The sequence below is a fragment of the Emiliania huxleyi genome (assembly GCF_000372725.1).
Source record: "Emiliania huxleyi CCMP1516 chromosome Unknown EMIHUscaffold_133, whole genome shotgun sequence".
Classification (NCBI taxonomy): Eukaryota; Haptophyta; order Isochrysidales; family Noelaerhabdaceae; genus Emiliania; species Emiliania huxleyi.
This window is the reverse complement of record NW_005201259.1, coordinates 150,959-174,176: the sequence shown is the minus strand read 5'-3', so window position 1 is coordinate 174,176 and position 23,218 is coordinate 150,959. Positions and strand designations below refer to the sequence as shown.

Sequence of the window (23,218 nt, the reverse complement as noted above, 5' to 3'; positions counted from 1 at the left end):
TGTAGAGGCTCTACAACAAAACCGCCGGGAAGGCAAATGACTCAAAGAGGTCGAGCCGCGCACTAAATGGGGTGTCTCCGAGCTTACTGGACTCTGGAGTCTGGAGCTCTGATGGACGGCCCTGACTATCTCTGACAAACCGAGATAAATAGAGAAAGAAAACGGTCAAACTCTGAGACGAGATGGGATTTAGGGACATGTGTCAGTCATTCTTGGCATGAGGCCTAAGCCTAAGTGCCCTACGCGCGGCATGAGTGAGAGCTCGGACTAGCGAGCTTTGCACGGCGATCGAGGATGGCGCGCGGTTCACCCCCTTCACCGAAGCGATGGAGATGCGTTCCGTGTGGTGCACAGCTCTACAGCTCTATTCTTGGAGCACTTGGAGCACTTGGAGTGCAGTTATTAACCTCACATCCAGGGCCGGGGAGCTCAGAAGCGCACCCAGCGGGCCGGATGATCGGGATCGGGTTACGGGCTAGAGAGCCCTAGCCCCGGGGGTGCGCGTTCGCAGGGAAAGGGCCGTAAAGTAAACACTGGTCTCCGAGGGTTGGTTCCGTGTACCGGGTTTCCCCTTAACTTCAGAACGCCCCCTCTACACGGAGCTAGTAGACACGACGCTGTACACCACGCACGTACACAGGTCCTCACTCAGCATCCCGTCCCAGGGTTCCACTGCTCGACTTCCCGGGGCTCCGGTTCTCCCTGATTCGCTCTTTTATTCGCCAGCCGAGCGTCGCCTGACGGTCGCTGTAGCCGTTTCTGATGTCTCTTCTTTGGCCGAGGTCTCGCCTCCGCTTCACCTCCGACTGGTACCGCAGCCTATTCTACAGCGCTCTTTTCCGCCTCTATCTAGCAAACTAACTCGCTGGTGAGGCACGGACGAACGAGAGCATGTGTGGGGTCAAGTGAGGTGTCTATGAAGCTCCCCTCCGGGGCTCGTGAGGGTAAAAACCGAAAGCGACAAAAAAATAACAGGAGAATTGGGCCGGCGCCCCCGTCGGTCGTCCGGATGCGCCGACTTATGGGTTTTGGCCGCGCGGCTCTGTGTTTTTACACGGTGCCGGCACACGGCTGCGCGGGAACGTCGAGGAGCGAGATGGGCTGGCTCCTTGCGCTGCTCGTCACCGCGGCAGTAGTTAAGGCGGCGGCCGACTGGCAGTTTGCTGGTCCAACCTCAAGTCGCAGGCGGAAGCTCCAAGATTCATCTCCCTCAGGTTATGAATTTTGCGTCGACTTCTTTGAGTTTGACGGATATCGGGGGGGTTGGACCAACTGCACGCTCAGCAACTGCGAACTATACGATCAGACGCCAAAAACACCAACGCCAGACATGGACCTGGTCGAGTGCCCAAACCTGGACACCGACGACCTCTACTCGTGCAAAACTCGGCTCAAGAAAGAAAACGCGCTTAAGAACGACGCTGGCTCGGAATTTTTCACCAATGAAAACGGCCATGATATACAGCTCTTCGGGGGGCCGGGTATGAAGAACACCGAGGAGAATAGTGGAGGCGCAGAGGACTATCCGTATTATTGGGGCCCCTACGAGTATACGACGTATTCTGACGCGTACGACGCCAGCTCCGACAAACCGTGCAGCGATACGCGGTACGCCCGAGGCGGCCATTGCCACCTCCGAGACGAAGACGCAGAGGACCGCATCATCAAGATGCTGAAGGTCACGCTTCAGGACCCAAACAACCTACTAAAAAACATACTCGGCATCCGCTTCCAACTCAAAGGCACGCTTGCGGACGGATCGCCGATGACCTTTGGTGTGCAGCCCAACAATAGCTCGAGCTCGGCGACGGAATCAGACATTGCCTACAGACCAACAAATCCGCAGTACGGACCCCCGGACCAAGCGGTGTACGGCCGCCAAAATCCATATTTCACAGCGGCAAAAGCACCGAGAGGTAAATGGCCCGATGGCCCTTACCCCGATGTGGAGGGGCAGATGGCCGGCTGCGGCTTTCTTCCGATCCACGGCTACGACAACTATCAACAACCATCTGACTACGCCGACGGGCCAACCTTTTACTACCGGGGCGGCGCGAGGTACTCGAGGACGCCCTACAAGTGCGGAAAGAGGAATGGTTTGAAACGGCAGTGCGAGGCTGCGTGCGTCAACGAGACCGTCGTGCCGCAGATGGACGTCATTCGAATCGAAGGTGCACTTCGCACACCTGTCGGCGGGGAACGCCTCCGCGCGGAGGGCGTGGGGCAGCCGTACGAGAACTTCGACAAATTCCCGAGCAACACGAGAGCGTTTGGGCAATCCTCGTTCAACCAGGAGGAAATATGTTCCATCCCCGACCTGGAGGACAATCATGAGGCCTTCCTCCCCAATACCTTGCAAATGGAGTCACAACAGAGCAAAGTAACTGGCAACGGGTTTAATGACGGATTCTTCCTTGCTACCAGGTCCAATGCGGATATTGCTTACAAGCTAGATGTGCCGGATGGTGGTGCACGCTTCCCTGGAAAATGCTTCGACAGCGCGATGGCGTATCCGTACCTAGTAAACCGGACGGCCGTGCTCGACGAAGCCGAGATACCTGAATGCAAGGAAGGAGACGCATATGCGTCAGACCCAATAGATGGGAACAGCGACAGGGACTGCCTGCTCGGCGGGCTGAAAGTCCCCTTTACTTTCTACCTCCCAGTCAACGACTTTCCGGCGGATCTCGAGTTTTCCACGGAGGCTGCGCGGGTAACCTATATGTTGTCGAGCGGGCCTGAAATTTCCAGCAACCCTAGCGCAACGTTCAAATTTCCGTGCAACTCCCAGTTCCCACTACCGCCGCCCTACCCGCCCGGCAAGGCGCCGACGCCGCCGCCCTCGCCGCCGCCCTACCCGCCCGGCAGGGCGCCGACGCCGCCGCCCCCGTCGTCGCCGGCCGGCTCCGACAAGGACCCGCACCTTCACTTTGCCCACGGCGGGCAACGCGTCACGGCCTGCCCGGTGGCCGCCCGTGCGCGTCGTGTGCGATGACACGTCCCGCGACCCACCCGATAGGCGCGCAGACTTCCGCGGGCGCGACGGCGCCTACTACAACTTCTTCTCGGCGCCGGGCTTCTCCGTCATCGTGAGGACAGAGGACGCAGCCTTCACGCTTCACAACGGGAAGCTGACGGCTCGACGCTCCCCGCCCCCGCTGACCTCCCCGGCGGCCTCCCACCTCACCCGCGGGCGTGTCGGCGGGTAGGTGGACGGCTCCTTCATCACCGAGGCGCACGTCGTTGCGGCCGTCGGCGCGGCCGAGGGCGGGCGTGCGACCGCCTCGTACTGGGCGGCCGAGCTCAACCGCGAGAATTGGGGCTGGCAGGTGGTCAACGGCACGTGCGGCGGGCGCGTTTTCCGCTTGGGCCCAAAGAGCCGCCGGCAGTGCGGCGCGCTCAGCATCGTGGTCGACTTGGCGAGTGCCACGGTCAGTCTGGGCAACTGGACGCTTGGTGTGCACGGGAACCACGTCTTCAACCGGCTGTCGGGCCCGGCGCACCGCCTCGACCTCACATTCAGTGCCAAGGGCGACGCCGCGGCGCGAGGCTTGCCTCATGGCATCATCGGCCAGTCTTTCTCGTCGACCGCGCCTCGCTTCGGCAAGGTTGACGAGTACCCCGAGGAGGGCCACTTTAGGACGACGGCGATGGCGGAGGGCGCGATCGAGGGCGAGGCGGCCATGTACGAGGTGGCGAGCCCGCACGCGACCGAGTTCACTTTCTCCCGCTTCCACGCGCCGAAGCACAAGGCGTCCGTCTCTCCGGCGCTCGTGGCGGCTCTTGAGGCCTCGGCGTCCGACTGAGCGCCGCGTTCAGGCGCGCGCGGGGGGGGGGGGGGGGGGAAAACCAGGGCCCAAACCATTTGATCGGGTCCTCAAAAAGGTCGGGCGCCCGGGGCCCCCACAAGCCCGGGAAGGGGGAGGGGGGGGCATCGACTCCCGTGCGCATCACGAGGGTCGGGGCCCGATGTGGCGAGTAACACACGCCGAGCGCGCGAATATCCGCGAATACGCGCTACGGCGGCTATGGCCTACTGCGTTTGCTTGAGCATGTGCTGGGGAGGGTACGTTGGCGGCGGCGCGCCGCGTCGAGTACGGGATTGGTACGAGAGAGGGAGTCACACACGGGTGTGTGCGAGGGCCGAGGCTTGAGGGAAAGAAAAAAGTTGAGCTTGCGATGACTGGAAAAAGGAGACGAACCCCACACACGGGTTCATGGGGGGGCACGCGCGGGGCATGTGTGGTTACTTTTTAAACGCGCGCCTACTATGCTCCCGCCTCCCGGAGCATAGGCGGGGGCGCGCGACAGAGCAGAGGCCATATCCATCGGTGGAGCGTGGACGTCCGTTTTTATTCTTGCAACCTTTTGGGGTGGAGCGGGGCGCGGCGCGCGAGTCCACTGACCACTCTTGACGACCGAGCCAGCCAGTAGCGCCACGAGTGGCGCGCGCCGGGGAAGGACGCTTGCGCGTTGCGGCTTGTCGCTGTCCCCTCACGACTCACGTTGGCGCGGGGCCGGGGCAGGGGGAGGGGGGGGGGGGGGGGATGTCGACGCGAGAGCCTCGCTCGGCGAGACAGCGAGCGAGAGCTGTTCCTCAGAGCTCCAGCTCGCCCCCCTCGGCGGCGGCAAACCAGCTCGCTAGCTCGTCGCCCGAAGGGGGGCTTCCCCACGCGGCGGGCTCGGCGCCCTTGCTCAGGACCGCTCCCACGCCGCTGACGAAATCGGCGTGTTTGAGAAAGTGCTGCGCAACCCGGTACTCCATGCGCAAACACTCGGCGAGCGTGCTGCACGCCGCGCCGCGCCGCAGCATCTCATGAGTCACCTAGACGGCATCGAGAGGGCATCGAACAACGTCCCGTCGCGAGCGGGAAAGATCGCATGCGCTGCCGCGAGTGACGTGGGCGAGACTTTACCGAGCTCGGCCGCCTGCGCGGCAAAATCGCACACGGCTCAACACGCGAGCGGAGGCGACGCCTGCAGTGGGCGCATGGACGCAGACGAGGCAGTGCACGCGAGGCCAGTGGTGGCGGCGTGTGCGGAGGGAGGCAGTGGCGTCGCAAGCGACACGCACCGCGCGGATCGACCAATGCGTGTCGTCGCCCCGCTCGCGCGCTGCCGCCGCACCGGCGCCCACCGCCTTTGGGATGAGACGCGCCGCGGGTGAGACCGCCGCTTGCCGGCTGGACGGACGCACCCGCGGCCCACTTTGCCTCCACAATCAGTCCCACGTCGGGGAGCCCAAACGCGGCATCGATCTCGCCCATGGACTCGAGCGTCAGCAGCGGCGGCGCGGCGGCGGGGGCCCCGTCCGCCTTGCCGCGGTCGACCTCATCGAGGGCGCCTACGGCGCGCGTCCTGGACGTCGCCTGGACACGTCCTGCTCCGCGCAGCTCGGCCTCGTGCTTGGGGCGCCGATGGCGCGCGCAAGCACCTCCGGGTCGACAAAGTCCTGATTGCTCTCGAGCGTGTACGCCTGACTGCCGCGCGCGAGACTCGAGACGGACGGTCGCGGAGCTCCGGACCCGGCCGTGGGCAGGGCCCGCCACTCTCGGCCCATCTCAGCCGACCGCGCGCGCCTTGCCAGAGGTGCTCGCCGCCATCTCGAGCAGGAGGGCCTCGAGCGCCTCGATGCGCGCCAACGGCACGAAGTGGGTGGCGACGCCCGCCGTCAGGACGTCGCGCCCGCGCAGCCGCGTGCCTGTCGGCTGGAGGTGGCCGGGTCGCCGGGGGAGCGGGAGGAGCTTCCAGCCACCACCAGCCCCGTGCCTGTGAGCCCTAGGAAGAAGCCCAGGTGGGCGGGAAGCCGCGGCAGGAAGTAGCTGCCGCCGACGTCGGGGAAGAAGCCGATGCCGGTCTCGGGCATTGCGAAGACTGACGGGCGTGGAGGGGGTGTAGGGGCACCGCCGGGCGGGCGGGCGGGAGGGCGGTGGAGACGTGGGTGGAGGCGCGTCGGGATTTGTTTCCGCAGTTCTTGCGCGCGGCCGCGGCGCAACTGGTCGAATCGGTCGCGATGCGCACTTGCCCGTGCACGGACAGTCCGACGCCGCCGCCCATCACGATGCCGCCAAGGATGGAGACGACTGGGACGCGGCTGGTCCCGAGGACGTTGTTGAGAGTATACTCTGCGCGGAAGAACTCGTGCGCCGGCGAGAGCGCGGCGGGATCGCCGGTGGCCGCGTAGCCCGACGCGCATTCGTGCAGGAAGCGAATGTCGCCGCCCGCGCAGAAGGCGCGGTCGCCAGCGCCGCGCATCACCACGAGCTTGACGTCGCCGCCGACCTGCTGCCAGTCCTGAAACAGCGGCAGCAGCGTCGCGACCATCTCGGAGTTGAGCGCGTTGAGCGCATCCGGCCGGTGCAGGTCGACGACGCGCATACGCGGCGGCGCCGCCATCAATATGGCGTCCGTCTCTGTGCAGTACCTTCTCAGGGAGGGACGCAGAGAGCTGCGCAGGGTGCGGGAAGCGGCGCGCGAAGCGGAAGCGGCCCGCATATACACACGCACGAGCTATTCTTGGTTGCGCTCCGCAGCCGCCTCGTCGCCTAGCAGGCCAACATATCCGGGTGAGTATAGCAAGTTGCCCTATCCCTCACGCTCTCGGCCCTGCCGGCTTCGGAGGAGGCTAATACACGCCGTGTGCGTGGCCCACCCTCGCGCAGTGTGTGTGTAGCTGTCTGTGTCTGTGCCTGTGCCTGTGTCTGTGTTCCTGTCGTGTCGTGTGTGTCGTGTGTGACTCTCGCACTAGCTCTCGCCCTCGTCGCGAGCCTCGCCTCCCGCCTCGACGGCCTTTTCAGTAGGTAGATCTAAGGAGACTTGGAGTATTTTCTTACTTCTACTTCGCGGAGCCAGACCAGATACTGGGATACTTCGCAGCAGGCCTCAAATACTGGGATACTGTGAAAGATGTCCCTGTGAGATATGGCGCAGTAATAATACTTCAATACTCCGAGCTGGTACCGCGGATACTTCGATACTCGTGATGACGCACCCGGTGAGTATCACAGTAATCGATCCACGCCGGCGAAGTATCCCAATATCGCAGAGCTAAATGCCAAGTAATAATACTGCAATACTGGGCGCTACTTGGTCCTCCAGCCCCGCCGAGTATCCCAGTATCCGCATCAGAGACGGCCAGTATCCAGCAGTATCCCGCAATATCCTGCAGTATCCTGCAGTATCCCAGTATCCGGGGTCGGCCCTCGAGCGATGCACTGCGCTGCGGCCGCAGTCGTACGTCCAGCAGCGGGATGCGAGGCAGCAGCTAGGTGGGGAGGGATTGAGCCAAGTGAGCAGCGTGGGCAAGCGAAGACTGCCGTAAAGTGTGTGCCCGCGCCCTGCCGGCGCAATGGTGTAAACGCGTGTGCAAGGGCTGGCGGGGTGGGAAGGCGGCAACGGCACGAGGTGGGCGAAGACGGCTGAGGCGCCAGTGCTGGAACTGAGGGAGAGTGTCGTGGCAGTGCACTGGTGCTGGTGCTGTGTGGAGAGGAAGACTCACATCGGGGAGGCGTCACGGCCGCGAACATTGAGCGCAGCAAGGTGGTCACGTCCTGCGGCGCACGCACAGGAATCATAGTATATCACACAGCAGCTGTGCCGTAAAAGGGTCCCAGAGCTATCTCGGCTAGGGGCGCTGGATTGGCTGGGCACGTCAGCTCCCACAAGCGCACTGCATGCGATATCAACGTTGTGATGCAGCGTCAGCCTTGGCAATTGAAGCTTGGCGCCGGCACGCAGGAGCACCAGCGTCTGCAGCGCTTGAATGGCCTGTGCAAACTTTTGCATCTCAGGCGGCCGGGCGTCGCGGCGCCCTCTCGCAAGTGCTGTGACCCAGGGAGGGCGCGTGAAAGTGAGTGATAGAACGGACGAAAAGTTTTCTGTCGCCGAAGTTCCTTCGATGTCTCCTCCCGCCAACCCCAACCAGCCCCGCACGACCCCAATCGGCCGCACACCGCCACACAGCAGGCTCTGGTAACCGACACAACTCTTTGCTTGGCGCCGGACCGTCTCGAGTGAACCCACCGGTGTGGGCGCCGCCGCTGAGCATCACGGCAAACGGGTGACGGACCTACACATAAACTGAATCACCTCGGCCGACCATGCCGCTGCGGCCGACGATGTCGGATGCTCTCGAGCACTCTCCAGCGCCGGGCGCGGTCCTGACACAGCCGGCCGTGCTTCACCGCCGCTGTTCAGCTCGGCGGCAGAAATGGCAGCGGATACGAGCTCTTTACCGACTATACCGAGCGGCAGTCGGAGAACTCGTGAGCTTCCACACATCACAACTCCTGCCGATGCATTCTGGAACAATCACACAACGCCTGCCATCACCACTGCTCACTTGCGACATTTGTAGCCCAAGCCGGTCCGTAGTATCCCAGTCTCCGAGGATCCGGTGACCACATCAGCCAGGGATGCTCTAGGGAGGGGTGCAGCTGCATGGTGACAATTACCAGTGAGAAGGATGGGGATGCAGCTGGCTGCTGGACCATGGCTTACGCACGGGCACACTTTGACACATTGCCAGTATCCAGCAGTATCCAGCAGTATCCCGCAGTATCCTGCAGTATCCCAGTATCCGATGCGCCGGCTCCGAGTATTTCGGTGAAAATACTGCGCGATACTGCCACGGCCACACTACTTCAGTAACACAATATCTGCATGCCCCAGGCCCAGTATTGCAGTATCACCCTCGCGGCAGAGAGGTATTTGCGCCACCGATACTTGGCCCTCGCTTGCGGGATATTGGGATACTTGGCCAAGGGCCGTGTGCAGGTAGCATGCAGTATTGCAATAAAAATACTTGCTTTGCGTGTCTGAAATACTGGAATACTTCGCCACAGCACCTCAGATACTGGGATACTGGAAATACTGTGAAATACTCCAACTCTCCTTACCTACTCAGCGCTCGCACAACCAGGGAGAGCGGGCCCCCGTCCTCCCGGGGATGGAAGTGGGTGTGACCCAATGCCACCGTCCTCGCCCAGGGGGTCGGGAGCGGGGTCGCCGGAGGCGGAGTCAGCGGGATCGGGCAGAGAGAACGAAACGGCGACGGGACCGCGGCCAAAGAAGGCTAGGAGGGGAGGCCGGGCCCCACAGTCTGAGCCCTGGTCTGACAGACTGACAGCAAACCCCGGACAGCGCCTGACAGTGCCCGACAGCCTGACAGCGCTGACAGCACTTTCTCTGACAGTCTGACAGCACATATCTGACAGCCTGACAGCAGAGCCTGACAGGCGAGGTGACCCGTCGCTGTCAGGCCCTAACGTGACAGCCTGACAGTTGCCTGACAGCCCGACAGCACACAGTGGCCTGACAGCAGCGCTGACAGCCTGACAGCAGCACAGACCGTACACAGACCCCGTAGAGCCTCTTTCTTGCGCCCCATGAGGGTATAACAAAATTACATGCAAAGACATGTGAGTGTGGTCCATGTAGTCATGGGATGGTCATGGGTCTCTCTTTCAACCCTCCCGCCCCACCTCTGCGGACCCCTCTCCAGCACCGGCGGCTGTGCTACTACAAATGAAGCTACCAGCTAGCCTTCTGGGGCCCTACAGTCATATGCCTACGGCGTCTGGGTGGGGGTGGCCGCCGCCGTCTGTGCCGCCGCCGCCGCCTGTGCCTCTGCGCCGCCATCTGCGCTCCCCAGGCGGCCGCCGCCGCCGGCGTGATCACGCAGTGTAGGAGGGGGGGGTAGCTGCGTAGCCGCCGGCGTCATCGGCGTCAGCACCCCCTTGATAGTCAGCGCCCTCTTGATAGTGTCATAAGTGTGGCTGATGTGTGTCAGAGCCTGGCAGCACCCCGACAGCACCAACTGACAGCACCTGACAGCAACAGCCCAACGTCTGACAGCAGCAGCAGCCTGACAGCTCTGACAGCTCCGACAGCGTCTGACAGCAACACCCGACAGCTCCGACAGCACCCGACAGCTACAGATCACCTCGCCTGTCAGACACGCACCCGACAGCACCTGACAGCACTGACAGCACCTGACAGCTGGTCTGACAGAGGCACCTGACAGTGCCTGACAGTGCCCGACAGCCCGACAGATCACCTGACAGCACCTGACAGCCTGACAGCCAGGGCTCAGCCCACAGTCGCCAGCGCAGCCGCCGGGCGACGCGACAGCGGCTAGCGGCCGGGAGAGCCTCTCCAGTGCGGGCTGGGGGCGGCGGCGGCACTCTGCGGGTGGCGGGCGAGCTGCTGGCTGGCCGGCGGCGCGTCTCGACTCAAATTATGGGCCGCCTCTCGGGCGTGCGGCCAAGGGCCCGTGTGGCGCGAGGAGAGGGCGGCGCGCTCGGCGCGCTGGCGGCGGTGAAGCCTCTCAGAGTGGGCGCTGGCTGGCCGAGGGCGTCGGGCGGGTGTGGGGCGGCACTCGGGCCGCCGGACGGGCCGTGGTGTCCCGTGTGGCGTTCGTGAGGGACTGTTTGGGCGCCCCGGCAGCCTCCCGGCCGGCGTGACCAGGGCCGGTCTGGCAGCGGTTTGGGCTGTGTGTGGGCTGGTCCCGGTAGGGGATATAGTGCTTGTTTATGGTCCCACTCACCACTCCCGGCCGACGGGGCCTCGCGGGGCGTCCTCGTTTGCAAATAAAGGCCTCTGCCATCGCTCAGAGTCCCAAACCACGTGATCATCCGCGCCGCCGCGCCCGAGTACAAGTACTAGTCTGCGGACGTGCGCGCCAAATGCGACGTCGTCGGGGAGGGCGTCGTCGCGGGCGCCAACGTGGTCATGCGAGCCCCTACGGCTGTCCAAGGGCACGTCTGGGTGGCCAGGGGCGGGGGCCGAGCCGTGAGTGCTCCGCCGGGGCGAGCTTCTGGGTCCATGGCACCGCTGCCGGACCCGTCCGAGAGCCTCTCCGGACACGTTCGCTCGACGGCCTAGTTGGCGGCCGATGTTCGACGACCAAAGCTCCGGACGCCGCGGCCAAAGGTCCGCCCGCGGCCCCAGGACTCGTGGTGGGTGTGGGGTGTGCCTCACGAGGCGGAAAGGCCGCGTGAACTCCCGTAGAAGCTCGCGAAGTGCGGATTTGGAGCGCCGCGCCGGACCTCTCCGCCGGGGCCCGCCGGGGCGCCGTATGGGCCTCGGGGTGCCCGAGAAGCTTAGAGGTGCGTTTTTTTTTGCTTGTGTCTATCGGTTCATGTCATGGACCGGCCCTGGGAACCCTTTGACCGCGCGCGGAGGGTGTTACGGGGCCGTGATGATTTAGTGGGTTGAAAATCGGCCGATTTGCCCAGTGAGTGAGTGTGTGTTATGACCCCCCCCAATGGACACACCAGTGAGGGAGGGCGAGCGAGACGATCGAGGGGACCCGTACCACGCGGAATCGACCCTATCCAGTGCTCATGTGCTCAAGACTCAAGAGAGAGAAGGGAGAGGGGGTTGTTGTTCTCTAGGCCCCTAAGGGCCCTACGCGCGGCGTGAGAGCTCGGAAGCGAGCTTTGCACGGCGATCGAGGAGGCGCGGTTCATTCACCCCCTTCCCCCTTCATTCACCGAACGAAGCGATGGAGATGTTTAAAATTTAACAACCTACAACAACACACAAGAAAGGCACTTGGAGCACTTGGAGTGCAGTCATTAACCTCACATCCAGGGCCAGGGAGCTGAGAAGCGAACGTTAGCCCTCCTTTTGGTATAAATGTTGAGACCGATCGAGGGGTCCCGTACCATGCGGAATCGACCCTATCCAGTGCTCAAGTGCTCAAGTATAAAGGCTCATGCATGGGTACAATGGAGTACAGTGGGTTGCGGGCATTAAGAAAACAGGATTCGGCGGCACGCCGCCGTTTCTAAGCCTTTCCACAGCCCTCATCCACCCCACGCCGTGGTTTCTTAGCTCCGGCCGGCCTCCTAAGGATTTTAGGTAAGAGGTAAGCTGCGGTCCGCGAGGGCGATGCCAGAGTCTGCCGCCGAGTCGGCTCTCTGGATGACGGGAAGACGCACACACGCCTCCATCTCCACTCCACTCAGAACACCGTAGACTTGGAAAGTGACAAGTGCGCGCGCCGCAGGCGAAGAGAAATTTTGAGCTGGGGCTCCCGTTCACACTCGAGACTCGTGTCTGGCCTTTTCTCGGGGCCGCGCCTGCGGCGCGCCGTGGTTTCTTAGATTTTTGCGGAAATCTCTTGGTAGGGTTTCTTAATGCGACGTTTTCTTAATGCCCGCAACCCACTGTACTTTTAGGGTAGACTCACCTACTCACCGCTGTCGTCATCGCTGGCACCCGACTCGCCATCGCTCGAACCGGACACTTCGCACTCTGGGCACGAATACACACACTCGCCGGCGTGACCCATGTGCGCGCATTTGAACATGTGGTCGTGGTTGCAATGTGCGCAGCACGGATCTCGCTCGCTTTCGCTACCGAGCGGCTCTAGAGTATCATGAGATGCCATGGTCACGCACTCCAGCTCGAGGCAATCTCCGCACGCCGTGCATGCACCGCGCACGACATACACATCTCGCAACGGCAGGAACTCGGCGCTTGCTGAGACCCAGCTATGCGGATGCGTGCTCGGTGTGGGCTGTGCAGACATGGCCGGCGCGTGCCAGCCGGGCACTCGGTGATAGTAGGGGAACGTCACGAGCTCGTGCAGCTGCTCCGAGCTGAACTCAGCGACGTCATGCAGGTTGAGCTCGTGAAGCATCCGTTGCGCGTCTTTGATCGACGGCTCGTCGGGCAGCCTGGCTGTCGAGACGTCTAGCTCGGGCGATGACTCTGGATGCGGCGGCAGCAGCCGCACCCACGAGCCGACGCGCACCTGCACGGCTATGTGACTCTTAGCTCGTGACTTATGACTCAAGCTGCTCATGACTCAAGCTGCTCGTGTCCCACGCACCTCGCCACCCGCCATCGCCTCGACGGTCGCCGGCGAGGCGTAGAGGCGGCGAGAGAGGATGTAGCCGCTGCCGTTGTCGTCGCCGCCGTGGAAAGACGTCACCGTGGCGATCGCGTTGGGCTCGCCGGGCAGCCAGCAAACCTGCAGAGATCCAGCCGAGATCCGAGATCCAGCCAGGGTCCAGCCGAGATCAAGCTGAGATCAAGCTGAGATCAAGCTGAGATCAAGCCCGACCTGCTGCCCGACGCGAGGCCACGGCTCCACCTGGTAAGGCGAAATGCGGCGCGGCCCGGCCTCATCTTCATCCTCGTCCAGCAGCACATCATGGTGATGCTCCGGCTCAACGACGGCCGTGACCGCCCTGCCGCACTCCCACAGCACGGCTCGCTCGAGCACGACGCCGCAGCAGCCAGCGTGCAGCCCCTCGATCACGCGCACGCGTTGGCCCTCGTGCACGAAATTGTCGCCCAGAAGCCGCTTCTCCTCCCTAGTGCGCGCCACCTGGCTCGAGTCGAGTGGGATCTTCTTCTTCTTGCGAGCCGCTGTGCGGTACTGGTTGATGACGTTCAGCCGCCGGTTCCTGTCGCGCCGCTCCGCCTCCACCGCGCCCTTCTTGCGCTTCTGCGCGCCGGACGCCTCCGGCCTGCCGCTCCTGTCGCGCTTGTCCTCGCGCTTGCGCTCGCGCTGCTGAGCCATCGAGGCTGCTGATCGCCCGCCCTTGGCCCAGGGCAGCCCGGTGACGTTGTGCAGCCAGGCACCGCTCTCCCCGTAGCTTCCATCCCACGTGTGCTCCTTCGGCGCCCTGCCTTGCGGCCGTGGATGTGGAGCGCCGGGCGCGGCTGCGGTCGAGGACGAGGCCTGGCCACTCATTTGTGGACGGCCAAATCTTTGTGGCTCTTGCCAAATCTTTGTGAGGTGGGAGGCCCGGGCAGCTAGGTTGGGGGTCGCGGAATAATGTTGGGAGTGGGTACCTTACGAAGTAAGGCCTCTCTGGGGGTGAGCTGGGCCGGCCGCCTCCGGGTCCGCCACTCGCACGATGGGCTCGCGTCCGGGAGAGCATCCGAGACCCGCGGTTGTCCGCTCGCTGGGCGCGACCTACATGGAAATCCACTGCACACAGATCTGTGCTTTTGGCGCCTATTGCTCGCTCTCTGTGCAATCGCAACGCCAGAGGCCGTGCTTGGAGAGTGTGTCGCAGTGCTGCTACGTCAGTGGATTGAGCCGCGACGCAGGCTCCATCGGTGAGCTGCGGCGGCGCACCGGCCGCTCCATGCATGCTCTCCGGCGAGCCGTCGCAAACGCGTTTCCGTCCGCCCGTTTCATCGAGTTTGCCCGAGTGGTAAAATGCAATCGAATCTGCCCGAGTGGTCAAGTAAAACTTTGCCTTTCGTAAAAGTTGCCCGAGTGGTCTGTGGGGAAAAAACGAAAATCGAGACGGACTTCTTGAACGGCCGGGCAACATGTCTTCCTTACTATTATTAATTGATGCTTTTTGCACGGCTGAGCCCCCCCCCCCCCCTCCCCCGCGCCCACTCCCTGCCCTCTCCCGCCACGCACTCCGTCAGAGCCCCCTCCCCTCTTGCACAACAGGAATTTTGACAATTAACAAGATGGCTCGGAGGAGAACTCGGTCTTTGGGTGTGTGTAGTACGTCTACAAGTTGCTATGCCTGACCTCTCGTTTGGATAAGACCCTGCCTGACCCCCTCCCCCCGCCCCGCTCTCCGCGCCCTCCCCCAACCCGCTAGGAGCAGAGTACATACCCCCCACTGCCTCCCGCAGGCGAGAAAGGACTCGATTCAAATCAATGGGCTCGCCCATACCGGAGTGGTTCGACTCCACGCAAACCCGGAGTGGTGAGGGGCTGGTCGCGCGATGTTCTCAGGCCCAGTGAGGTAGTGCATCCGACGGTCCTGATCCTGCTGAACAAGCTCCTCTTGTAGCTCGATCGGTCACACCGCCATCGCCGTTGGGGAGAGGGGGGACGACACTGCTTCGGCAGCGTGCACCTCGATCCTGTACCGTGTTTGTTATGACCCCCCCCAATGAACACACCAGTGAGGGAGGGCGAGACGATCGAGGGGTCCCGTACCACGCGGAATCGGCCCTATCCAGTGCTCAAGTGCTCAAGTAAACTTCTCCATTGTACGATAAATAAAAGCTCTGCATGGGTTCAACGTAATGGTGGGTGGGTGGGTGGGTGGGCAGAGCAGCCTGGGTCAGCCTGTACACGCGAAGAATTAATGTTAGGAGTGGGTTACACTACAGAAACAAGTTTCTACGTTGAACGACGTAGTAATTTGTAAAGACACACACAGAGCAGTAGTTCTCTCCTACGCACTCTCCTCGCCCGACTCGCTGTCACAGTCGCTGTCACTACCCATACAGTCGCGGCATCTGTACTTGCACTCCCAATGTGAGCAGCACTGGCGCGCGCACTCGCACATGAAAGCATGGTCTGACGGGCAGTGGGAGCGGCATGGATTTTGCATGTCGTTGCTATCGAGCGGCTCAAAGTCGGTGTCGTAGGCAAGCAAGAACGTGGTCTCGAGCACCAAGCAGTCCCTGCACGCCGCGCATCGGTCCCGCACCACGTGCACGTCGAGCAGCGGTAAGTAGGCCTCCTCGGCCAGCGTATTGGGCAAGACCTCCAGAAGCTTGTGCGCGTGCGTCGTCGTCAGCTCTGCAGGCTCCTGCAGCTGAAGGCGATCCAGCATGCGCCGCGCTGCAAACTCCCCGGGCTCGTGCTTGCCCCGCACCATGGAGGAACCCGGGGGGCGATCTTGCAGCGTGTGATGCGCATCTGGATGCGGGGGCAGCAGCCGCACCCACGAGCCGATGCACACGTCGCCGCCCGCCATCGCCTCGACATGCTCCGGCAGCGCGAAGGTCTGCCGCTTGACGAGGTAGAAGCTCTCGCCCTCGAGGCCCCAATGCTGCCACGGATGAAAGGCGACGACGGTGCCCAAGTGGTTCATGGCTCGATCCGGCTCGTTCTCCAAGTTTGAGCCGTGGTGCATGTCCACGAGCTGCCCGACGCCTGGCCACGGCTCTACGGCGTACGGCGAGAGCAGCACCGGCTCCTCATCCTCGCTCCCGTCGAGCAATATCTGGTGGTGGTGCCGCGGCTCGGTGATCGCGACACGGCCCGAGGCGTCGAGCTCCAGGCTCGTGACGCGGCGCGCAGTCTCCTGGAAGCACAGCTGGGCGCGATCCAGCACGGTGCCGCACTGCCCAGCGAGCGCTCCCTCGCACACGCGCACGCGCTGGGGCTCGAAGAGAAAGCGCTTGCCGAGCAGCCGCTGCTCCTCACGCTGGCGGATCGAGGCGAAGCTCTCGCCAAGCCGCGGGCGCGCCTTCTCGCGTACTGCCTTGCGGTGCTGGCTGACCACCTGGCGGCGGCGGTTGGCATCCGCTTTCCTGGCCTCGGCCTGAGCCTGGTTGCGCTTCTGCGAGCCGCTCGCCTGCGGCCTGTCGCTGCGGTCGCGTTCATCCTTGCGCTCCTTTTGCTGCGCTGCCGAAGCAGCAGAGCGCGTGCCTTTGACGTGCACAGCTCCCGTCTCTTTGTGGACGTACGCGCCGCGCACACCGTCCCACTCGTGGCCCCTTGGGACGCCGCCCCTCGGCTTGGGGATCAGCGCGACGGCCGAGGAGGAGGACATCGAAAGTCGTGGACTGACCACTGATTTGCAAGCTCTGGATTAATTAGGGACATTCGTGAGTGGGATGCCCTGCCACCTCCAGCTGGGCCTGTCTGTATACGCGAAGAATTAATGTTAGGAGTGGGTTACACTAAAGAAACAAGTTTCTACGTTGAACGATATAAAACGGGCGAGCAATGTGCACACATGCACGCTGTGTCGACGAAGTCCTCTCTCCCTGCGCTCCTAAACGTCAACGCCTCGCGCGCTTACCGGGCCTTCCGAAGGAAGCAGCACAGCAATGCCCGCCCCTCGACGGCGCACGCGCATGGCGACACCGCTGGTGAGGGGCCCCGAGTCACTAACCTCTCGTACGCATACGTGCGGCTGCCAAAGACAGGCAGCTCCTCTTTTCGGCGCGACCTCGTCGCTTGGGACGCTACGCAGCCCTCGCCCGTGCTAGCGAGCGACTCCAGCTTTTATTACGAGATCGCCAGCCTCGAATATTTGGAGGGGGCTCTTCGGAGTGGCGAGCAGGTTGTGTTGCTACTGCGAGAGCCGGCGGCGATGGTAGTGAGCATGTTCAAGCACTGTGCCACGAAACGTTTTGAGGGGCGCGCAAAGCTGAGGCAGAGCACCGCACCAGAAATGATGCCTCTTGCGCGCTGGCTGCGTGGGTGGCAGTTCGTTGCTTCGGGAGAGCGAGCCACACTGGCAGACGTCCAGCCGCTGCTCGACGCGTGCTCTTTCATCCCAGTGAACCCGGCAGCCGCTTGCCTGTCCAGCGAGAGCTGCTCGCCAGGGCACAACCTCGATCTCTGGTACAGTCGTGACATCAAGGGCAGGCCGAAGAAGCGAGGTGTGCAGCTCGACGCGCGATGGCACTCGCCCGCACGATTCGACGTCGCGGCCGATGTTGTCAGGAGAGCGCGCGCGGTGGGCGTCACCGAACACTACGCTGTGTCGCTCTGCGTGGCCCTGCAAACCATGCACGCGCAGCCCATCGTGCAGTGCGACTGCGCGCGTGGTCCGCCGACCGTGACCGTCATTGACCACAACACGTCTAGCGTGCCCCCGAGCCTACTAGCACTGCAAGAGAACGAACGTGCGCTACTTGACAACCTGACCTCGGATGACCGTGCTCTGTACGCCATGGCCTTCAAGCGCCTTGCCAAGGCGGCGGAGAAGGCAGAGCTGCGATGGGGGCGGCCGCTGCTCGGCTGCGCAAACTTTAGCAACAAACATGTAGCGGCGCGGCACTTGCCTCACGGTCGTCATTGAGGCACAGCGGGGTGCCTTTATCGCCTCCTGCGAAAGTGAAAATCCGCGGAAAAGATGCCGCCCGAGCGCATGGCCCATGGCCCATGCACACACACACACCGCCCCCCCCCCCCCCCCCGAGCTCTCCAACCCGCTCTCCGCTCTCTCTGTGCTCCCCGCGGCCCCGCCGCCATGCACACAACCAACATTGATCATTGTTTTATTGGCGGCTCGCTGATTGTTTCATTGGCGGCTGGCTCCGCTCGCCGGGTGGAGGTCACGTTGGTTTTGCTGCACAGCGCACACACAGCAGCAGCGGAACCCCAGACGTCTAATATGCTCCTGTGCTCTGCGTGCGTGCTGGGGCAGCCGACGAGCGAGGATGCGTATGGGGGAGAGAGAGATTTTTGAGAACCAACAAGTTCACGACACTCTCTCTCTGGACTCTGCGTATGAGGCGAAGATGATGGAGGCGCTCGCCGCGTGAGGCTGAGCGCGCCTCCATCTAGGCCGGAAGGCCGCGAGTTGCGGCTCGGCCTCGCTCGTGGCTGCGCTGGAGCCCGCCGGTTAGAGCTCGCCTATAGGGCAATAGGTGCTCGCGGCGCATACGTCGGCCCGCATATGGTGGCCAGGGTATACGCCGTGCCTGTAAGTCACGATGATTGGCCGTGACGAGTTACACCAATCATCGCTACCCAACGCGGCCAAAGGATAGGAATCCTATCCACCTCGAGAACCTCGAGAGTAAGTTAGTCAGAACGCGTTTGTCTTCAAATCGAGAGCACCAATACGCCAGCGCTCCTCGCTCGCTCGCCTCCGCCTGTCCTCGCTCGAATGCGTTTGGACCCCTGGGCCGCTGCGCGAGCGGTCCCAGACGCCACTCCGCGACGCCCTCTGGAGCGAGTGCCCTTGGGTGCATCGACGACGCCGGAGACGCCCGAGGCGGACCTCGGGACCAAGCACTCCAAAACACCTCGTGACAGGGACCTGGCCCTCCCCGCGAGAAACCCGCTGTCGCCGCGGGGCTGCCAGGGCTGCCAGACTATAAATGTTACTCCGCCGCCACCCCCTTCCCCTGCCCTTGCACCGGCTCCTCCCCCGCCGCCACCGCCCGCAAGCTGCTGCCTCGCGACGCCTACCGTGCGTCCTCACGATTTGGCTGAACGCGGGACCTCTTCGAGCCAGCGCAGCGTCGCCCCCCCCCCTTGCGACGAGGCCCCTCTCGAGCGCGCCCTCCATCGCCTGACACTCCACGAGCCATGCGCGGCGCTGCGGGTTGTCATTAAGCCGGCTGCGGCTGGCGGCGGCGTGGAGGTTGCAATCTCGCCGCGCATGGCCGAGGCAGGCCCGGCTGCCTTGGTGTCTTCGGCACACCTGGCGCGCAGCGCGCTCGTGTACGAGGAGGGGGGCTCCTCTGGCCACCACTACCCTGGGGGCTCGCACCCGGAGCAGCCCGCTCGCGCCACCGCGCTCTGGGCGGAGCTCTGCGCCGAGGGGCTTGCTGGCGCGGCGCTGCGCGTGCCCGCCCGGCTGGCGACCGAGGACGAGATTTGCCTGGTGCACGAGCGCTCGCATTGGCGACGTCTCGAGGAGGTCGTTCGGCTGGAGGCGAGCGAGCTCCGCCGCTGGTGCGAACAGCAGGACTCGCTCTACCTCAACGGCGCCGGCTCACTCACCGCTGCGCGGCTCGCGTGCGGCTCGCTGCTCGCGCTAACCGAGGAGGTGATGGCGGGGCGTGCGCGCAACGGGCTCGCCGTCGTGCGGCCGCCAGGCCACCACGCCGAGCGCCACCGAGCGATGGGGTTCTGCGTCATTAACTCGGTGGCCGCGGCGGCCGCGCACGCTCGCGCGGCGCTGGGCGCGCGGCGCGTTCTGGTCGTCGACTGGGACATCCACCACGGCAACGGCATCCAGCGCGCCTTCGAGGCCGACCCGTCCGTGCTGTACTTTAGCGTCCACCGGCTCGAGCGCGGAACCTTCTTCCCCGCCGACGTGGACGTGGCGGGGGCGGAGTATGCAGCCGAGATGTCGCCGAGCGGCGTGGGCAAGGGAGTCGGCGAGGGCACGAGCGTCAACGTCGGCTGGAACACGCGCGGCTCCGCCTCCAGGCCGGGCGACGCCGAGTACTTGGCCGTGTGGGACGAGCTGCTACTCCCGATCGCGACCGAGTTCAGCCCCGACCTCGTCATCGTCGCGGCCGGGTACGACGCGGCGGAGGGGGACCCCCTTGGAGGCTGCCACGTCACTCCGGCCGGCTACCACGCGCTCACCCGCCGGCTGATGCGCCTCGCGGGGGGGCGGCTGGTCGTGGCACTCGAGGGCGGCTACTCCATCTCGGCCACTGCCGCGTGCGGTGCCGCCACAATGGCAGCGCTACTCGGTCTCGACTCCACGCCGTCCGCTGCTGCCGCAGCGGCCGCCGATGCCGCCGCCGCCGATGCCGCCGCCGCCGCCGCTTCCGCTGAAGCCGCCGCCGCCGCCGCCGCCGCCGCCGCCGCTTCCGCTGAAGCCGCCGCCGCCGCCGCCGCCGCCTTCGCGGTCGCGGCTCCCGCTTCGGCCGTTGCGCCGAGGCGCGGCGGGCGGGCGCGGGCGGCAGGGGACACGCCCTCCAAGGAAGCGCCGGCGACGCCCGTTGGTGAGCGCGCGGCGCGCGAGCTGAAGAAGCTGGCCGCGTCTGCCGGCGCCGAGCAGGCTCAGAGCAGCCGGGAGGCTCGCGCCGCCGAGCGGCAGGCGGCAAGGCTGCGCTTGGCGCGGGACGGGTTCGGACAGGGCGGCGACAAGGGCACGCCGTCTGCGCGGCGCCGCGCACATGAGGGCTCGGCGGCAGCCGCCGCCCGCCGGAGCATCGATGAGGCCAAGGCAGTGCAGCGGCGGTACTGGCGGTGCCTGAGCCCTGACTGACGAGGGCTTTTGTCGTCCTCGTCCGTGCGAGGCGCGCGACGGAGACAGCCTGGGATGTGGCGGGACGTGGCGAGGTACGATCTCGAGAGCGTTGTGCGATCTCGCGCCGGAGGTGGGAGGTAATAGCTCCTGACGCAATACGGGCGGGCGCGAGTCCCTGACGCAATACGGGCGGGCGCGAGTCGTGTAGTGAGTCGACAGCTTCCACAGATCTACGTGAGAGAGATAGCCAGAGTGTGTTGAGGAGAGAAACTATCGACGCGCGGCGAGACGCCGCGAGAGAAGGAGTCGTCTCACGTCTGGGCATGCGTCTGCGGAACCGTCTGGGCTCTGGGGTCTCGTGCGGTCTCGGGTCTGAGCCGCGGCCGCGGTCTCGCGGGCGGTCTCTCTCGTCGTGTCTAGCCCGCGGTCTCTCGCACGATGGGCAGCGAAAAACAGCAAAAGTAGCAAAATCGGGTCCTTCGCCATGCGCGGTCCTTGCTGACCCTGCCAAACTCTCTCGCCGCCGTTCGCTGCTCGGCTTGCGTATGCGGATGGGAGCTTCGAGGACATGCAGGCGTCCCGCCCCCTCCGGCCATCCCCTCGGCTCCCAAGTGCGCGGCCGCGACGCGCTGCGCACCCTCTTCCGCGCTGCGCGCGCTCTCGGCACGGCCTTCGTCCGACGAGATCACCTCCTCTTCGCGCCGCAGGTGCACAACCAAGGGCTGGCCACCTCCGTATCCATCATGGTGAAGCTAATGGGCCAAAATCGGACTCCGCTCCCAGGTGGCCGGAGGGTACACCTCGGGTCGGCGTGCTGGGGGGGGCGCCGGTGCGCAAGCCCACTTTCCGGGCGACCCCGAGGGGGAGGAGGCCGGGCGAGTGGCAGCAATTCACTGTTAGTGTCCCGGGCCGCTGCGGCACCGTTTATACGGCCCCTCGTGATGTCTTTCCGATTTTGCATTGTGAGTCGTCCTCTGGCCAGCCGAGGGGCACCAGAACGGCATGTGTACTGGTGCTGGCTGCGGGTGCGGAACGGGCTTTTTTTAACTCGCAACCAAGCATACTATACAAGGACACCCTCGGGGGGGACACTCGGCGCATGTGCGACGCGTCAGGGTGGAGTTGGCGGTGGCCGAGCGTCGTCTCCAGATCGACTCGCAGCGCGGAGTGAGGGGTGAAGCGCGTCGCGCTGCGACACTCGAGAGCCGGCGGGATGGCCGTAGGGCGCAGCCGACTTTGATGTCCTCGAAGGCCCGGTGCGCATTCGTCCTCTGAGACCCACGCGTACAGGAAAGGGGGCGAGAACGCGCCATTCTGCTGGTACCGTTTTTGCCACTTTCTGCTGGCTCGTTCGCCACAGTGCGTCCGGTCTGGGCCAGGGCGCAGGGGGGCGCTCTGGGCACTGGAGGCGAGAGAGAGCGGGGCGCGCGGGCCCGGCGCCGGCGGGCCCGCGGCGGCGCCGGCGGGCCGGGCGGCCACATTGTGGCCGGCGGCGCGCGGTTAAAAAAACGTGCGCGCTTACCCCGGCGCCCGGGTTTTCTCATCACATATACATCTCTTATTATTCGACGTAACCCCTCACAACTCTCTGACCGACACCACATCGATCCAGCAACGAGAAAGGCGATCCGGCCAGGCGCGGACCCCGCTTCGTGCGCGTGTGAGTGTCCCGATCATCCGGTGGCTCGCGTGGCGCCAAGTCGCTGGTCCGCAAAGGCATCGAGCACGGCAGCAAAGACCTGCACTCAGGGTGGTGGCGCAGCGGTGAGGCCAAGCGGCGGTGCGCAGCAGCGCGTGAGGCCAAGCGCTCGGAGGCGTCAAGCCGCCCGGGGCTGTGAGGTGCGACTGCCTGCCGGGGCGTGCGTGGGTGGACTGGCCCGGCGAGGAGCATGCGCGACCGGGTGATCTGCTCCGTGTTTTGTGACCGGATCCGTGTCTTTGGGTGCACGCGGCCGGTGCGACAACTCTCTGCAACGCACCGCGTCGGCCGAGCCCTCGGCAGAGACGCGCCGCACCAAGCCCCGCGCCTCCAGCGCCTCCACCACCGGCATCGACTCGTCGAGGTAGGTGCGGAAGCGCTTGCGGATGGTCGCCTGCACAAAGAGGTCGAGGGAGGCCGGCGCGTGCGAGGGGGTGAGCGGGGGTGGGCGCTCCGGCCTGGAGGCTGGCTGCGCAAGGGCGCTCGCGTGGCAGCAGGAGGCGGATGGGGCGGCGGACGTGGAGCGGTAGTGTGCGATGGCGCGGCGGCGCGGGCAGTCGCCTCGTTGTCGTCGCAGCGGCCAGAAGACTCGCCCCGCTTGAGCAGCCGCTGCATCATCGCCTGGCGCTGGCTCGGGTGCTGACGGCGAAGCCCCCCCCCCCCCCGGAGCGGGGACCTCCGCGGTGGTGGATGAAGGCGCCGGGCTCCCTAGACTTCTTTGTGCAGGCGGCGCCCAGGAAGCGCCTCAGCGAAGGTGGTGCTCCGGGGACGATGACGGGAGCATGACTGGAGCAGTGTCTGTAGGCGGCTGAGGCTCCTGTCGCGAGGGGGGGACCTCCTCGCCGACCTCGAGGAAGAGCATGAAGACGCCCGGGGCCAGCACAACCTTGGGGGC

General features: G+C 64.5%; 5 protein-coding genes across 5 annotated transcripts in view; 2 read left to right on the top strand and 3 right to left on the bottom strand.

The window, feature by feature from the left end:
• Window positions 1-4,597: 4,597 nt before the first annotated feature.
• EMIHUDRAFT_455111 (enoyl-CoA hydratase) lies at window positions 4,598-6,544 on the bottom strand (the record flags this gene model as incomplete). Its single annotated transcript, XM_005788703.1, has 8 exons — window positions 5,997-6,544; window positions 5,770-5,874; window positions 5,580-5,701; window positions 5,416-5,476; window positions 5,214-5,344; window positions 5,075-5,140; window positions 4,856-4,929; window positions 4,598-4,787 (listed from the first exon to the last, which is right to left on the bottom strand). The coding sequence occupies exons 1-8, from the start codon at window positions 6,493-6,495 to the stop codon at window positions 4,598-4,600; spliced, it is 1,248 nt and encodes a 415-aa protein (XP_005788760.1). The 5' UTR covers window positions 6,496-6,544.
• Window positions 6,545-12,244: 5,700 nt separating this feature from the next.
• Window positions 12,245-12,711, top strand: EMIHUDRAFT_362559 (hypothetical protein). Its single transcript, XM_005788639.1, has one exon. It carries the CDS (start codon window positions 12,503-12,505, stop codon window positions 12,704-12,706), a length of 204 nt encoding a protein of 67 aa, XP_005788696.1. The 5' UTR covers window positions 12,245-12,502; the 3' UTR covers window positions 12,707-12,711.
• Window positions 12,712-15,173: 2,462 nt separating this feature from the next.
• EMIHUDRAFT_226564 (hypothetical protein) lies at window positions 15,174-16,502 on the bottom strand (the record flags this gene model as incomplete). Its single annotated transcript, XM_005788638.1, has 1 exon — window positions 15,174-16,502. One exon carries the CDS (start codon window positions 16,500-16,502, stop codon window positions 15,174-15,176), a length of 1,329 nt encoding a protein of 442 aa, XP_005788695.1.
• Window positions 16,503-19,073: 2,571 nt separating this feature from the next.
• Window positions 19,074-20,642, top strand: HAD (putative histone deacetylase HD6; the record flags this gene model as incomplete). The annotated part of the gene is made up of 1 exon (XM_005788637.1): window positions 19,074-20,642. One exon carries the CDS (start codon window positions 19,074-19,076, stop codon window positions 20,640-20,642), a length of 1,569 nt encoding a protein of 522 aa, XP_005788694.1.
• A 1,655-nt stretch (window positions 20,643-22,297) lies between these two features.
• The window catches only part of EMIHUDRAFT_226561 (hypothetical protein), a gene marked incomplete at both ends in the record, with an annotated part of 1,945 nt that continues 1,024 nt past the window's right edge, over window positions 22,298-23,218 (bottom strand). Inside the window, 2 exons of the mRNA XM_005788636.1 lie at window positions 22,298-22,363; window positions 22,604-22,717. Of these exons, the coding sequence (XP_005788693.1) occupies window positions 22,298-22,363; window positions 22,604-22,717 (180 nt within the window). The remainder of the gene's footprint in view (window positions 22,364-22,603; window positions 22,718-23,218) is intronic.